Genomic DNA, 17,589 nt, shown 5'->3' with positions numbered 1-17,589 from the left:
GACAGGAAGATTTAAGTATTTTAGTAATACAAATTTGCCAGTCAATATCAACAAAATCATTGTCTTATGTCTCAATTTGTGTGAATTTATATTTGGAAAGTTAACTAAACAATTTAGAGTGAATTTAACTTTGCTTCACGATTAAAATTATTCCAGTCCCTTCAGATTAGATATGAAAGCAAGAAAATGGCCTCTGATTATGTCCTCACTCAGTTAAAATTGGGTTAAATTAATCGGATTTATTTGTTATTTTTTGAAAACGGTTATATGTTATTGGAGTCTTTCTTATCCATGGCTTTCTATTGTAGAAGTAATATAAAAGTTAAAACCTAAATTTCCTAAAGTACAGCAAAACAATCTCTAAGCATGTCCTCCTCCTCCCCCACCTCTTCTTCCTCCTCCTCCTCCTCCTCCTCCTCCTCCTCCTTCTTTTCCTCCTTCTTTTTATTCTTATTCTTATTCTTCCTCCTCTTCTTCTTGTGGGTAAAATGCTCTGACAACTCGCTAAAATTACATAATGTAACAAATTATTTTATCTTTCATATTTGAAATGGTTGGATAAATGAGCCTGTCTATAGAATGTTTAATGTTTGAGTATTCATAAACAAGCTTTAATTGATTACCTCTTGGTAGAAAGTATGCTAAGGCTTTTGTTTCTCATCCTCAGTACCTCTATGACTAGGAAAAGTTGCAATTTTATAGATAAAGTCACATATTTAGATATATTACCTTCCAATATGTAATATTTTAACTAAATTACTTGAATCCCTTACTTGTCTAAGCAACTTTGTAATGACTTTTACTCATATGTTGTGTGTCACACTTGTATCCTCTGTGATTTAATCACAACTATATTGTACATACACAAAAGCATAATTATTATAAAAGTATTGGATAGTATCAAATTTAGGTAAACAATTTTAGTATATAATATAGTTTCCCTTTTAATACACAAATTTATAATAAAAATAATAGAAAGACAAATTATTTTAGCCTTTTATGATCTTTATTTTTATGCAAATTACTAAGTTTCTCAAGACTTCACCCTTCACTAGGAATAATATACATAAGTGTATTTCGCATGTTGAAAAAAGTTCTGTGTATTCTTGGTTGTTGTGTAAAGAAATGGTTTGGAATTCAATTTAGTAAAATTTTACAGCTGAGGGTATATATAAAGTAAGTTTTTTTAGGCTAAGAAAAGGGATATTGCATCTTTCAAAACGCAATTTCATCTTTTATTTAATCACTGTTGAATTATTTCCAAGTGTATTCCATTTTTTCATTGGTTATGTATTATATTTTAAATGTGCCGCATGACTACTTTAATAATTCCAAACATAAATTTGAAATTATGTTTTAATACAGTAAATGTTTGTGTATGATATCATGGTCACATACATCTACTGTAGAAATACCTTTGTTTACATATACTGTATGGTGCATATGTATATTCACATAATATATGTATGTACCTGTGTACCATTAAGATATAATGATTTGTTTATAAAAATTTAGTGTCATTCTGCATATATTCTATTTAACCTAATAAATATTTATGTTTTTATCTATAGAAAAATAGTCAATTTAGTGTACGATTTCTATACACAGCTGTTCCATCTGTCATGACATTTAGATACTAATGGATGATATTATGCTTAACTGCATGTTGAAAATACACAATCCATTTAATTTTTCAATTTTTTGGTTATAAAATATATCAGCATGTTATTTTTTTCTCAAATTATGTATTTAAAATTTTTTTTTCTATTGCATATCTGTCTAATTGCATGGCGAATATATCTAACCAATGCATGAGCATATTGAAATGCAAACAAACAAACAAAAAACATGAATTTTATTTTATTTCATTTTGTTTTTAACGCACATTTTTCTGCTTTATTGAATGTGACAGAGTCACGCTTTTCATTCACCATTGCTTCTCTTTTTCCACTGTCTGTGATTTGCTTGCCAGGAGGAGCTACTATTCTTACTCCTACTACCTGTAAGTAGAAAATGGGTGATATACGACTTTACGTGTGTTAAAGATGCAGTATCCCTTTTCAAAAAACACAACAAAAATTTTTAAGAAGCAAGATGTTTGCAATTTTGGTGAGATTTCAAAAAATGTGTTTTTCTGGACTCTAAACCTATAAAGTTTACCTAATAATTTATTTTGTTAATCTTTTTTAAAAGGGATATTGTATTTCTGTATGTTCAGCTACTTTTAATTTTTGTTTCAATTTTTCATAAGTAGCTTTAATCTACAGCCAAAAACATCATTTATTTACTTATGTCAAACCTGTACCTTATCAATATGATACCTCACTCATCTGGTAGAGATAGTGGTTATAACTCACAAATTCCAATCTTTGTGTAACAGTGTTATATTTGACAAAATGTCCCAAGTGATGTATTCATTGAAGAACATTCAAGAGTGTATCCACAGGATGCAAATCATATCAGAAATGGTTGTGATGACATCTGTGTCCACATATCCAGGAATCCAGGATGACTTAAAACTTCAGGATGAACACCTTTGGTCTGGCCATCTAGGCAGTCAGTATGCTCTTGTGAACACAAATGGATAAAAATCATAAGACTGCAGTGACAAAGAAATAAAAATTATTTTAGAGACGAAAATTGTTTATTTTAACTTAAATAGGACTATTATTTTATTAAACCAAAACCAAAATAAAAATTAATATAGCCTCTTCAAGCTACACAAAGCATACATAGATGTCACATATCTCCTCTTCTCTACCAAAGTCTTAGCTCATCCTGTAATTAGGTATGGACTGTTAGTTTGTATGAAGATGGAGAGTATTATCTATTCTATTTCCCTGGTCATTTTCAGTTTGTTACATTAGATTCCAGGGTATCCATCCAATCCAGAGGAATGATATAACCAAGTACTCACAGGCATTGCTTGATCAATGTAAGACCTAAGGATTGTGATTACATATATATGGGGCATATATCCCACAGTATTTATTTCACGAGGTAAATTTAAGCTAGTTTTACAACAAAATTTGTTAAAAGTCTCAATGAATGCAACAGAATTCTGCCAACATTTTAAATATTATAGACATTTGGCTTCTTAAAATTTTCTGAACAAGCAGGTGTAAACTAACTGCTCCTAGCTTATTGTGATGAATCATAATATCCTTGTTAAATCATGTTGGATGAAGCCAAAGGTAATTAACTGTACCATTTCATACAATGATGGAGCACTTTTCCTCTTTATAGCCCACTCATATATCCACCTGCAGAAGTTTATGCTGTTGGCTGCTTTGATAATGAAAGTCATTTGCACATCTGTCAAATTCAAGTAGTTGCAAAATGAATTGCTTAACTGTCCTGAAGTGCACATTATATAAGCTTGTTGTTCACAGGGATACAAAGCATCAACCATGCAGAAATCAATAAGTATTTAATTATGAAAATTTCAATAAGCTTCCCATTAACCATCCATGTATTGATTGTGTTAGAATGGGATTGACTTTTAGTGAATTGATAAGATTTCTGTATTTTAGACTTGGTGATAGATTATGACATGGTTATTGTAATACTTAGGGCTACGGACATTGTTAATCATGATTAGAAAGTATGTCACAGAGATATGCTTTTAAACGCTGCTTGAACATAGCTAATGAAGCTAATCTGAATTACAGATTTTTAAAATAAAAGTAAAAATAAATTAGAGTAGAATTTAAAAGTAAACTAGATGCAATCTTTGAGCTAACATTCATTGACATCATCATAGTAACTATCAGTTCTTGATCAAAACACTTAAATCTAATGTTAATTTTTATTCGTTTGGTAATAACCTGAATGAAAGCCTACCTCTAGGGCTGTTGTAAGAATTAAGGTATTAGAACCAAACTGATAGTACCTGGCTGGCAGATATTAACAAAAGTTATATTCCACTGTAATTTGACAACTACCGAAGGTTTGTGAATCTAAAAAGTAAAAATCCTTCCTTTCCCTGAAAACGTTTACCTGTCATGCATTTGACAAATTCATTACTTCGTATTTTTCTTTAATTTTAATACATGTATAAATTAATGTATATTTTTTAAATAAAACTTTAAAGTTTGAAGATGCCTTTTCTATTTTCTTTAAATGTGCCCATCTTCAAAATATTGACATTATTTTTAATCCAAATTTCAAGTTGTTATTTTTTTTCCAATTCCATTTCTTACAGTTTTTGAGGAATGAATTCATTCTTTCTTCTTGCCGAGGAAACAAAGATTAGACGTTATTTCTTAAATTATCTTTTGCTGTTTCAAAATTTTAAGATGGCAAAATATTTGTGCTGCATTCACATCCTTCTTAAATTTATAACAACTAATGTTTAACTCCTAGAGCAAGTAAATGCTTTATATTATAGTGTACTTTGTAATGTGGCATTAAAAAAAAAAAAAGTCAGCAACTGGATATAGTATAAGAGCTTAGGCCTTGGAACCAGGTCGTTTTTCACTGTTCATTAGATAAATAACCTTGGGCAAGTTATTTAACTTGTCTGAGCCTCAATAAACTCATTTATACTGTTAGAATTCTCATGCCTTTTTCAGTGGATTGATCTGAGAATTGATTGAATTAACAAATGAAAAGTGCCAAGCATATAACAGGCCTAATTCATCCATTCCACAAGTATTTATTTGAGAGCCTGCTATGTGCCAGACGCTGCTCTAAGTGCTAGGAATGTGCAGATGGTTCTTCCCGTCATGGAACACACAGTGGGGAAAACGACTAAAAGGACAGTAGCAATGATGTGTGATGAGTGTTATTACAGGCAGAAAACATGGTGCTATAAAAACACCTAGCAGAGCAACCTAACCCTAGACAAGTTGTACTGGGGTTTGTCAAAGAAGCCTCCCTGCTGCAGTGAGACAGAATAGAAGTGAAACAGATATTGGAGATAAACGAACATTGTAGGTTAAAGAACATTAAATATCCTATATGAGAACCTCGAGGTAAGTTTGGAAAGTGATGAAGTGATGTCTGTAGCCTAAAATATGACCTTCTGATGTTTAATTTGCCACACACACTGTTTCAAAAAATAAAACTACTTGAAAAAAATCATCAAATTTAACATAAAAATTCACATTCACAACTTCACTTTAAAAATAGTTTAAAAAGCAGAAGCTCAACACTGGCATCAAATGCCAATCGTCACTTTGGCAAGTTGCCCCCTAAACCACTCTCCAGTTCTCCACAGTCACCTCCCTTCCATAGGGCGTCTTACTACTGGCAGCAGCACTCATTTGTTTTAGTTGTCTGAAATGTATAAGGATTTTAGAGGGATGTTACCCCTTAGCCTAGAAAAAGAGATAAGTCTTTCAAAGAATAGAGGAAATATTGCTAATAAATGATGGTAGTGGTGGTAGTGGTGGTGATGGTGGTGGTGGTGGTGGTGGTGGTGACTGATGGTGTAGTGGTAGTCGTAGTAATGATGCTGGTGATTCTTATTATCCTTTCGTCATAGTTTTCTTATTACTAATACTGTCATTATTATTTCTAAAAAAATAATAATGCCATTTTTATCCCTAAAGCTTAGTTTATGAATGTCTTATTTAGGTGTCAGTTCTGCTGTGTCAGTATGTTGGGTACATTGGGTGTATGTCCCCTGAGGTCAAGTATTATAATTCTCAGAGTAAAATATCCTACACAGGAGTAGCTACCGAACTGCTAGATTAATGTTTTAAAGGAAAATCCTTTGGACATAAACACAACTATTTAATGAGCCTCTTAGAAAGTATTTGTAGTATATTTACTCTAGTATAGTTACTAATGAGAATCAGAATAGTATGTCCTTACTTAATAATGTAGCTGAGAAATGATATTCTTAAAACAACTAAAGAATACTTCAAGGCAACATAAACTGTCATAAACTTAGAAACATAATCTGGCTACTACAAGTTTTTAGAGTGCTTTTATTTATATCATATATAAATTGTGTTGTTAATGTTATATAAATGTTTTATATATGTTTAATATTTTTATTGCATGTTTCATGTGTAGCACTCACAAAGAACCAGAACATATTTTATATCCTTGATATATAAGATAAAAATGTTAGTATTTGAGTAGCTCAAAATTCTAACTCTTCTATTTTTCCAAGTCCCCTAAGTCATTTGCCCTGCTAAATTTGTAAGGCATTTCTATAGTGGATACACTGCCATGTGGTTCTAAAACACATTTTTAGGATTTGACTATGTCTGTAATTCAAGATTATGATCATTTGTGTAATACATCTACATAGCATTTTTCAAAGTACTTTTCTTATATGGGATACGACCATGAAAAAAAAAATACATATATATATATATATTTCCCCTATATATTCCTGTGTATTTGCATTATATCTAGCTGTGGTTGATTCTTTAAGTCTCGAGAGCAGGTTGGGATTGATGTTTAAATATATTGGTAAATATGGTAATGCCACACATGTCACAGTTTTACTGAATAACAAAACAGAGAATGAAGAATGGAATTGCTTTGTTTATTTTGCTGGGATGGCTATGGTAAAATAAACTTGAAAGGTATCCATGTTATTCCCCAGAAGACCTGCTAAAAGTTGATAAAAGAATTAATCACCCAAGAGGAAAACTGAAACTTCGTTTTAGCTAAAATTTTTCTTGAACAACTCTAATATAGAAGTATTAACTTCTGGTTTTAATAAAGTATAGTTATATAGAAATTTATTTTAATGATAAAATACAAGAAATGGTAAGGGATTTGACAGCTTGAAACTTGAAATATCTATATGACAAATAAAATAGCTTTATAGTCACCAACAAATATTGTTTGAATGTCATACTTAAATCCTGAAATCATGACCTGAATTATGTTTAGAGTTTCTAAACCACATCTGTGTCCTTACCCTTGGGCTTTCCTGAACTACTTACTGCTGGTGTCAACTCTCCTTTAAACCTCACTCTAAGGTTTCCCTTTTGGGTTTGCCTTGGCAGCAAGCTTGCTAAGAAACGCAAAGATGCTCTGGGGAACACCCGGCAGGAGATGACCCACATGGTGAATGCTATGGATCGAAGTTACGCCGATCAGAGCACACTGCATGCAGAAGATCCTCTCTCCATCACCTTCATGGACCAACACAATTTTAGTCCCAGATGTAAGTTCTTCATTAAAATTTTCATAAATGAGTTTTGAAGCTCTTTAAGTCCACTCTGATTCAACACATTACCTTTTGAATAGTGAGAGAAAGTAAGAAAGGGAAATGAAAGAAACAGCTAGGAAGAGAAAACAGCTAGGATAGAGAATATTATGGAATTTATAAGAACTTGTTTTCAGTCTTGATACTAGATTTACTTTAACTTCAAAGTGAATGTGTTGTATTGCTATATCATAAAATATATTCATATACCTCTCAGACCAAATCACATGTCATTGCTTTAAATTAAAATACTTGATTGCCTACTTAAAATCAGTTTATGTCAGAATTTGTTTATAATTATTTTGCCATTTGAGCCTTCCTTTACACAAGATCAAGGTCTTTGTGAGATAAGAAACATAATTCTTTCTAGGAATTATTGGCATGGGTAAAATTATTCCATTAAAGAATTCTACAGACTCCAGGAGAATTTCAGTAATAAAAAGTGAACTAAGGAAAAGAGGAATCTACTACTTAAATATCTGGTGTGAAGTCAAAAGTTTAACTGAATTGGAGGATTGGCAGGGAATGGTGAAATCCATCCATCTATCCATCCATCCACTCGTCTATCCCTCCATCCATATTATGAATTCCTAATGTTGATCTGTGAATGCATGGTTTTAAAAATATGGTGACTGAAGTACTGTTTCATAGCACCTGATTTGAATAATTGCCTCACAATCAATATTAATCTTCAAATTTCCTATGAATTTGGTATTGTTTTCTATAGTACTGTCCTTGTTACTTTAAGTTACCTGACTCTGTTTCTCCAAATCCTCAAGTAAAATTGACACTTGAGGAAGGCAAATCATGTATATTCTTTGCCTTGTATATACAGGGGCATTCTGCCACAGATGCCAGAGCTTTGCTTACCCCAGTTTAGAAAACGCATATAAGGGAAGACGTAAGCAATAGAAGTATTATTTCTTATACAGATTATATTGGTAAGGCTGAGAAAATAGTGTTTGTAGTTTGTATGTATATTTATGTCTTTTTTCAAAAAGGAGGGTTGTTTTTCCAAAATGTTCAATTCGGTGAAAATTTTCGGAAATTACTGGCCCTAAGTGCAGCCCATCATTTTCCCTCATCTAATCAAAGTAGTTAGAAATGCTGTATGAGTCATTTTGGAATTTCATTGTAATTATGATAGGGTCTTTCTGATATATTTTATTTTTATTTTTCTATAAGATAAATGATAGGAAAGAATATAACATAACTGTTGAAAGTAAATTTTGCTAAAAATATAGATGTACCATCTAACAACTTGATTTGATAGTTAACCAGTTAAGATTTTGAAAGCATTTTTGTTCCCCAAACTTTTCTATCTATTGCCTATGTTTGTTCCTTATTAGGAAGCTTTAATTCAACTGTGTAACTATAAATATCCACGTATGAACTTGAAGAAAGGATTAAATCTATTTCTCACAGTTAACTGAAAAAAATGTATTTGGAATGAATATGAGATAATTATTTCTCTAAATACCTTGCACTTGATAGATCTAATCTGCATAGGTTTCCTCCCTAATTTTATGTCTTTATAATGTCATGTTGAATCTTCCTGGCTTTTTAAATTGAACGAGTACTGAACTATAATTATAGATGTACCTTTCCTGGTGTTTTGCGATAACCCAAGATGAAAGAGAATTTTATGTTTGCAGGTTATAGTAACCGAAGAAAGTTTAATAATTATGTTTCTTAAGAAAGTATATATCTATGTTAAAGGGGGGAAAAAAGAGTGTAAAATACAACTTTAGGACAATATATTCCTTCATGAGCTTTGTTTTCCTACATACAGTGCCCAGTGATCCACTTGTGCCGACTGCTGTGTTAGGTGAGGCCCTAATTCTTTATCTAATCTTTTTTTTTTGCATGATCCAACTTCCTTACATGAGTTATAACTTTGTCAACAGAGTAATTATTTGCAGTGCAGGATGCAGCTTGATTCAAAAATCATGATCATAGTCTTATTAAAGAGAAAAACGGTGGCCAAACCAATCAGATCTAGTGAATTTCAAATTAGTAAGGTATGCTTTTTTAAAGCAATGTATTCATTAATTCTCGGTTCTGTTCTATGTGGAGCAAAGTATAATGGCCTTTAATGTATGACTTATGTTTATACATGCAACTTAGTAGAATGAGGCCACATGCACACATATCAGGGCTCAATGCTACCTGAATTTTACATATATGAAAGTTTACATATAAAAATTTACCTGATGGAAAGGGATTTTCTAAATCATCCTAATTTTGTACTAACTAAAGAATACATTTCCAAGTGAACATTAGGAGTGTGAATTGGCTTCAGTTTTGTCTTTATTAAGAATTTATAAATACAGTTAAAGTTGCTGCAATATCTGTGCAGAGCTTTGCATTCTGTATGCACTTTAAATAAGTGTTATCTTTCAAAAGATTTAGAATGAGCCAGGGCTTCCCACTATATACCATCTAGACAAGTGATATTGCTAGCATTGCATAAGTCCTTTTCAAATGTAAAATTACATTAATTTTTAATCTCATTATATATTTCATAATGGAATGAACTTTATTTCAATGTGTACTCTATTCCTTGACTGATTTTACATGAGTGATTCATGACCAGCTTGCTTCTATGTTCACAAGTTCTGCATTAGTTTTACCCCAGCATTTCTAATATGATACTTAAAATTTAACCAAAGAAATGTAAAAATTGCCAGATAAATGTATCTTAAAAGTCCCCAGTTGTATATTTAAATTTCTTGTGAACATAAAACTTTAGCTTATGCATATACATTTTCTGCATGTTTTTTTTTTTAATCATGTATTCAGCATTCAATTACATTTTCAGATTATTTTGGAACAATACCTCTAATTCAGTAAAGTAAAATACACCTCTTTCTCACTAATATGGTAATTTAAATATATAACTTTATCATATAAAGAATATATAGTCTGAAAGAATCTGAAAGTCAGTGTTCTCTGTCTCTGGTGCATGCACTCTCTCTCTTTCATGTCCACATCGTTAATGGCAGGGCAGTTTGCTGAAGAATTTTTCTCAAGGGGTGTCCCTAATCATGATGAGAAGGGGTCAGGAGTCATGATCAATGGAGAGGCACCAAATGCCTCTGAAAATGTCATCTGCTGTTGAGCACTGTACAAAGCTGTCAGCATCAAATTAAGAAGTAAAATTCAATAACAGTATTAAAACTCACTGGAAAAAAATTCGTTGCCTAGATGTTAAAATTGCATTACACTAATATTTTAAGAATATGTAGAATTGGGTCAAGTCTCAGTCCTCCTGTGGACTCACAATATAATGAAAATACCTTCTGTCTTTACTTCCTCATCTGTAAAACAGTATAATATTTCCTACCACACTTTTTCCACCGAGTTTTGTAAAGAGAAAATGAGATAATGTAGGTGGGTTTTTATTCACCTGTGAAGTTTCAAAGGTTATTATAATAAGTGTCCTGTGGAAAGGGATATTTATGTTTAAGGAAGGCTAGAGTTAACACAATAGAGTCATCAAACCTATTCATATAAATAGTCATAAGGTATTTTATTTCATTTTGAAAGTCAAACTGGTTGGTTTAAAAAAAATTGTTCTTTAAAAGTGATATCTCATTAATAACACATAGAAGTGATTTGTTGCATTTTTCATCATTCTTAGACTCATGGTGTCTCTAGTTGTTTGGCATCCAACTAATTTTGCGTATATAAAGCAATTTTTGAAATCACTTCAAATATTGCTTGATGTTAATATCTACTTACCAATTTAAAAAGAGATTAGAAACTTTGTATTAATTCATATATCTGTGTTTTTTTGTGCTTTACTGCTTCTTTGGGTTAAAGTCCCTATAACTGGTAAGTGTATTGCAAAGAACTCTAGAAAACCTTTCCATCAAGGAAATACTTGAAGTTATTCTTCTTAAATGTGTAATAAGGATAATGAGGAGTACATGTACTCACTACTAGTCACATTATTAGGTGGTTTAATGAGGTGGAAATGTATTGAGATTAAGAATTCATGTGTGATTATTTTAAAGAATACTGCTCATTGTACTACTGTGTTAAACCTTAATGCAAAACAAAAGATGCTGTCTGTTTCATATTGGGACATAATTATGTAAGATTTGGAATATAGGTGAATTCTGTGTTTCTCACGGAGGCTTTTACAAATGTAAATATTCTGCTGCTCCAGCAGGCACATGTGAGCTCTGGGGCTGCTCCATAGAGCAGCGTATTCTAGCGGGGGTGAATGCATTTCGCTTTTCTGACATGATTTGTTCTCTTTACTTCCTCATCCTAAGCTGTGTATTCTGTGATAATGCCCAAATCAGTAGCTTCCAAATTTAATTTTACTTTAGTGATGTTTATATTCTTTATGCCAGTTTATCAATTGCAACATTTTAGGAAAGGTAGATCAATTGAGTGTAGTCTCAAATGAAGAAGAGGAAAATTCATGAATTCTGTTTGCTAGCAAATGTTTGTGTGTATAGGGGTGGGCAAAACCTGAAAAGGGCATTCATTCATTTGAGTGGTTAGGTCACAATAGCCTCCACCAGGGGTATTTTTTATTTAATGTGGTATTTTTAGAAGTATATGCAAATTTAAAAAAATTGCACTCAGCCTAATAAGAGAAAATAAAGTAAATGCAATCAAGCTAAATTATAGAAGCACACAAATCTGATTGTGGGGTTCTTTTTTTTTTTTTTTTTTTTCCCTTCTCCAGGAAGAAAAAATGTTTATCATGGGGACAACAATTCATTTTTTGCCATATCCTATTTGTAGAGTTGGTGATAGAACAGGCAAATGTACCAGCACTTGAAATATGTTTAACTGTTAATTAAGTATCATCTCTACAGTATGCATTACTATTTAAAACAAAAGTTCCCCTAAGAGTGTACTTTCTTTTCTGTTAATGAGTATGGCAGTATAATGCTTTTCAAAATAACACACCGTAAAACATTGGCTTTTGTTTTTGTTTTAGTTTTTCTAGTGGTAAGTTTAAATGTGATAAATATAATAAGCATGTTTCTTCTAATTGTAATGATTAGTACTATGGTCATTAAAATAATAATTATTCTTCATAGGTAAAATGTTCTTGTTCTTTTCTTCCTTCTTATGACATAAAGATGCTTTAAAGTTTCTTTTCATTTTAAGCTAATCATACAATTGGGATGGGGCCTACACTTAAATGTGGGTGGTAAGGGATTCAACTGATTTTATCTAATTCATTCATGGAAATGTTTATTGACTGCTTTGCACCAGACACTAGGAATAAAAATAAATGAATAAATAAACAAATAAAAAATAGGACTCTGTCTCTGCACTATAAGCAATCAGAGTTTAGTGAGGAAAATAGACCAGTAAACAAATGATTAAAATGTAGAATAAATGAAATGAATGTAGAACAAGAGGCCATGAAATCATAAAGCAGGTGCTGTGTAGCTCAGCCTGGTTGTGCCAGGGACGAATCCACAGGAAATACCTACAGAGACATACCAGGTTTCTTTCACATAGTAGCGAGAGGAGGCAAAATATCTTGACAATGAAAACAACAACAATAATAATAATAAACCAAGGGGACAGAGATTGAGTATAAATGCACATGTAACCTGGCTAGCAGACACAGCGGGTCCAGGAAATGAGTCTGTAGAATGCCCGTGTTTCCTAGTCTGGAGTGTATCATGGTAAGGAGCCCTAGGTGGCAGGGTTCAGTAGGGCTGCAAGGGCAAAGAGAGCAGCCCTGTGGGGATGGGTTGCCTACAGGGAGGTGGGAATATGGGTGCGAAGGAGTCTGTTCAATTTAGTCGACAATGAAAACACCTCTCCAATTGACAACTTGATCTTCTGGTCCCACTCTATAGTGCTATGACTGCAAAGACAAGAACGCAGTAAGAACCCAGCAAAATCTCCCACTATCTTTTTAAGAAGTGGATCAGATATATCTACATCTCATAACATCTGTTGTCTTGCTGATATAAACATAATGTACTCTGACCTCATACCTTGCGCTGAAGTAAAAGGCTTTGTATTTATGGGGAGGCTGCCCTAGGCCCGTACTATATTTCTTTCCCTTCCTCCTGTTGTCAGAAAGATCTTGAGATCTTAAAAATCTTCTTTGTGTAGTGTATATTGAACAAGATAACTTTGTCTTTTTTCTTTAATCTTCTTGAATCTGAAAAATGCCAGATGAGAACCACAGCGCTACGGCAGAGTCCAGTCGTCTTCTTGACGTACCTCGCTACCTCTGTGAGGGGACAGAATCCCCATACCAGACAGGACAGCTGCACCCAGCCATCAGGGTGGCCGACTTACTGCAGCACATTAATCTCATGAAGACATCAGACAGCTATGGGTTCAAAGAGGAATACGAGGTGAAATTTCAATACTATGTTAAATTTTGTTTCTAACCAGGATACACAGTGGAAGTTCACAGTTTTCCTCTGTTTAGCATAACAAGAAGTGGAATTCTCTATAAACTCTCTAAACCTTTATAAGTGAACAATCAAGTGTGTATATGGGGAGACGGGGTAGATGGATTGAAAGAAAAAGGTATGTTATTTAAAAACCACACTGTTAGACCTTATATTTCCCTACTCAAAAATTCATATTAGTCCCATTGTATCATTACAGATTCTATCATTTGAATGACTTAAGTAGTAGGTACTTTTCTGCCTCTTCACTTGTTGACACTCTGTTGAGAAATGGGATCAAGCTTTGTGTTCTAAATGTACTAATTGTCACTTTTAGTTTTGTTTTGTGCATTATTGGTTGAGGGTGGCTAAGAAATAAAACAGAGCACTGCAAATCCAGACATTAGGAAGCCAGAAAAAGCATGTGGGAAATTCTCCCAACCTTATTTCATCTTCCTATTCAAACCCAAATACCAAGATTTAAACTGTAAGGGAAGTGATTTAAATTAAACATCCCAATAAACCTAGTACAGTACAAAGGACACAGTTCCTTTGCTACATTCACTTACTGAGAATATCAGTCTGGGGCATAGAGGAAAGCTCCTCCACCACCAAACAAGTACTGCTCTACACACACGTTTAAAGTGCAAGAATCCAAGCAATCATTTACTTTGAAAGACCATTCAGAATACATCCCGCTTCATGAAGAATCCTCTCAACTCTACATTTTCTTTAGAGTACTTGTATACCTTAGTTTGGGAGTGAATACAATTCTCTTTAAATTTTGAAAGTTGGTTTTACATGTATGCCGGAAACACTGTGCTGTGGTAACGAAATAGTGCAAGGAATTATAATGTTCTGCCAGAGCGGCTTCTTCTTGCTCATTTCATGTGTATTCCTGTGTACCTCACTTCAAAGACCGTTGACTCTTTGAAGACCCCATTTCCTGTGTTGAGCAAAGTTAAAGTTTTTCTGCAAAAAGAAATCTATATCGATATTTTAAATCGCTGCATATGATCATTAAACAAATCAACAAATTCATCTGTTCCAAGATTCTTGGAGATGGTGACTCTTTTTAATTTTCATAAGGCCTCTTGTTGTAGAGACTCAATCTTTTTCATGATCTTCAAAGAAACTGAATTGTGATGTATTGCACATAATGTAATGAATGGTTATGGCCGAAAACAGGTTGGTTATTTTTTTTCCCCCTATTATAAATGCAAAAGGAAGCAAGTTTAAAAAATAATTCATTAGAAGTAGTTTTGAAGTTTTTGATGCTTTTTCTACTTTCATCCCACAAAATTATAGCGATCTTAAATTTGAAATGTTTTTAAGGTCCTTTTTTGTCTAAAGTTGTTTCTTGTCCTTAATTTGAACTCAGCCCAATCCAAGTAGGAGTTCCAGCAAACAAGCTTTGAGGTCTGAAATTGTAACTTCTTTACTACTGTAGGACTCCCTCCCTGAGAAAGTGGCTTCTACTGCTTTGGTCTGCAGAACAGATAAACCTCATTCATGAAAAGGAATTAAATTCAGTCTACTTGTTAATATTTTCTTTTTTTTTCCCCAGAGCTTCTTTGAAGGACAGTCAGCATCTTGGGATGTAGCTAAAAAAGATCAAAATAGAGCAAAAAACCGATATGGAAACATTATAGCATGTAAGTTCTCATACAATTCTTAGTGAATATAAATATTGTGTGTAGAAGTTAAGCAGTAACTTTAGAAGATAAACAGTAAGAGAATCCCAGAGGATGGCACATCTGTTTATACAGTAATCTTTTTAATAGTAACACGGCATTAGCTATTGGCAATGACTCAGAAATTGTCATCATCTTCATTAATTAAATTGACTTACACGCTTCACCCTGTGGAGATACTTCTGTTTGATTTTATGTTTGCACACAAATGCATGGGGTGTTATTGAGAAGCTGAGAATATCAGGATAATGAAAAGAAATTCTGTAAATTGCTGTAACACCTCCATCAAATATATTCAAAGTGGGAGTGTTGTTCTTTCTGCATACCTTTATTGCTTCCTTGGAGCCAGTGTCTAAACTCCAGTTGCTCCATGTTATTTATCATTAGAGACTTCCTCTTCCTTAAGTCTTCAAGCTGTATACAGGGATAAGTAAGCTAATTATTATATGACACCACAGAAGCAGTAAGGAAAGTAACATAATTTAGCTTGTAACTAGCTACTTATTTACTTTGACCACTCTATTCTCAATTTATATTATTTTAAAGTATCTTATGAATGCATCAAAATTTAACCTTGAGTCTCAAGAAATAAGAAGTTGAGAGCAGGGGTTCAAAATTCATTACCTGGTTCCATGGCCCATTTGCTGTAAAGTGCAGGGGAAAGGATCCTATCCATTTAAAATCATGCCTAAGAAGCCAAATTAGGAGTTAAGGCAAGTTTAGTTCCTTAGACTAGTCCGTAACTCGAATGATTATTCATCAGACATCACCATGTCCCCTAAAAGCTTCCTAACTATGAAGATGTTAGTCATTGAAGCTTTATTTACGGAATATTACAGTTATAATAAGTAATGAGCTCATTAAAATTCTTGTATTTCTTCAAATAACTGGTGGTTTAAAATATTTATATAGTTACAGTGGGTAAGCTCTTATCAACCATTAAACGATTTCAAGTCTCTACTAGTGTCATTGTCTCAGAACAGGGGATATATTTAATAGCTTTTGTTTTATTATTTAACATTTTTAGATGATCACTCCAGAGTAATTTTGCAGCCTGTTGAGGATGATCCTTCTTCAGATTACATTAATGCCAACTATATAGATGTAAGTATTTTTATAGTTCAGTGTGCCCAATTTGTTGGCTTATATATGTAAATCTTTTTGCTTGTTATTACCTATAAAGTGATTGCTAGCTTTGTAAAATAAAGAACAAACTGTACACTTTTCCTTGTTCTACATCCTAGTACTTACTGACGTTGTTGTGCTTTCTTTCACACCTGACTTTGGTTTGGGCTGTAGATTTGGCTGTACAGGGATGTAAGTACCACTATATGTAAATAACAGTACCTATTATACATATTCAATGTAACTACTCTTAATTACAGTTATTACTAATGCTTACTACTAGTTATCTCTGCATGCTTCACCTAATTAGCCTCATACAGTTTATCTGTATTTTGTTCATTTCTTTGTAACTCCTTTACATGTGTAAAGATCTATTTTATCTCCTTCCCTTTTCTATGTTTAGAAAAACAGGACCATTTTTAGCTTTTGACAATTTATTATGTACTTGAGTTTTATTTGTTGATGATTTGTGTTTCTGACTTTTACCCTTCCCTAAACATATGTGAGAAGCTGGATAGTATGATGTGTATTAGTGTTTCTGAAATTCTACTTTTTATATTTGACTTCTGATGTGAATAATGGTAGGGAAACTATTTTGTGGTGTGTGGTATTGGTTTGTCAAGTGTTAAAATTACTTCGGCAAAATAATTACCAAATTCCGTTTGTAAAATATACATATCACACATATATATTGAATCATACAAATAAAAAAATCTTATTTTGATCATATATTTCACTGTAAATTTTACTTAAAATATATCTACATGCAAATTCTTTATTTAATAAAAAATAAATTTCAAATGAAAGATAAAATATTGTTAAGGAGGCAAACATAACTTTACATATAAGAATGACAGGCTCTTTTTTTATACTTTTTGGTTCAAAATCACATCGGAAATCATGGGAATGTTATTTCATCTCTCTGAGCCTCAGTTTCCTCATCTGTACAGTGGGAATAATGACAGTACTAACCTTATCGCTTTGTTGCGAGAATTAAATGGTGTAATTAATGCATGTTGAGCATTGAGCACAGTGCCTAGCATGTATTAAGCACTCATTAAACATCAGCTATTAAAAATAGTAATAATTCAAATCTAGGTGTGCTAAAATTAATCAATTCAAAATATGCATTAATTGGAAGGCAAAAGGTAGAAATATCAAGTATTACAGCATATGTGTATACATTTATATCTATAAAAGA

At 32.6% G+C, this 17,589-nt stretch overlaps 1 protein-coding gene across 14 annotated transcripts in view; it reads left to right on the top strand.

The window, feature by feature from the left end:
* PTPRK (protein tyrosine phosphatase receptor type K) overlaps positions 1-17,589 on the top strand; it is a 505,373-nt gene that overhangs the window by 464,924 nt on the left and 22,860 nt on the right. For 4 of the 14 annotated variants that reach the window (XM_074333559.1, XM_074333556.1, XM_074333553.1 and 1 more), the window contains 7 exons: positions 1,973-2,002; positions 6,975-7,135; positions 8,970-9,005; positions 13,346-13,530; positions 15,137-15,224; positions 16,291-16,367; positions 16,563-16,580. In XM_074333559.1, coding sequence (XP_074189660.1) covers positions 1,973-2,002; positions 6,975-7,135; positions 8,970-9,005; positions 13,346-13,530; positions 15,137-15,224; positions 16,291-16,367; positions 16,563-16,580 — 595 coding nt within the window. Of the gene's footprint in view, positions 1-1,972; positions 2,003-6,974; positions 7,136-8,969; positions 9,006-11,002; positions 11,015-11,882; positions 12,066-13,345; positions 13,531-15,136; positions 15,225-16,290; positions 16,368-16,562; positions 16,581-17,589 lie in introns of those variants that run through there. The other 10 variants (XM_019729449.2, XM_074333557.1, XM_074333554.1 and 7 more) reach the window with 7 other exon arrangements.

This window comes from Rhinolophus sinicus, linkage group LG05 (genome assembly GCF_036562045.2).
Source record: "Rhinolophus sinicus isolate RSC01 linkage group LG05, ASM3656204v1, whole genome shotgun sequence".
Classification (NCBI taxonomy): domain Eukaryota; kingdom Metazoa; phylum Chordata; class Mammalia; order Chiroptera; family Rhinolophidae; genus Rhinolophus; species Rhinolophus sinicus.
This window is presented reverse-complemented; position numbering and strand designations above follow the sequence as displayed.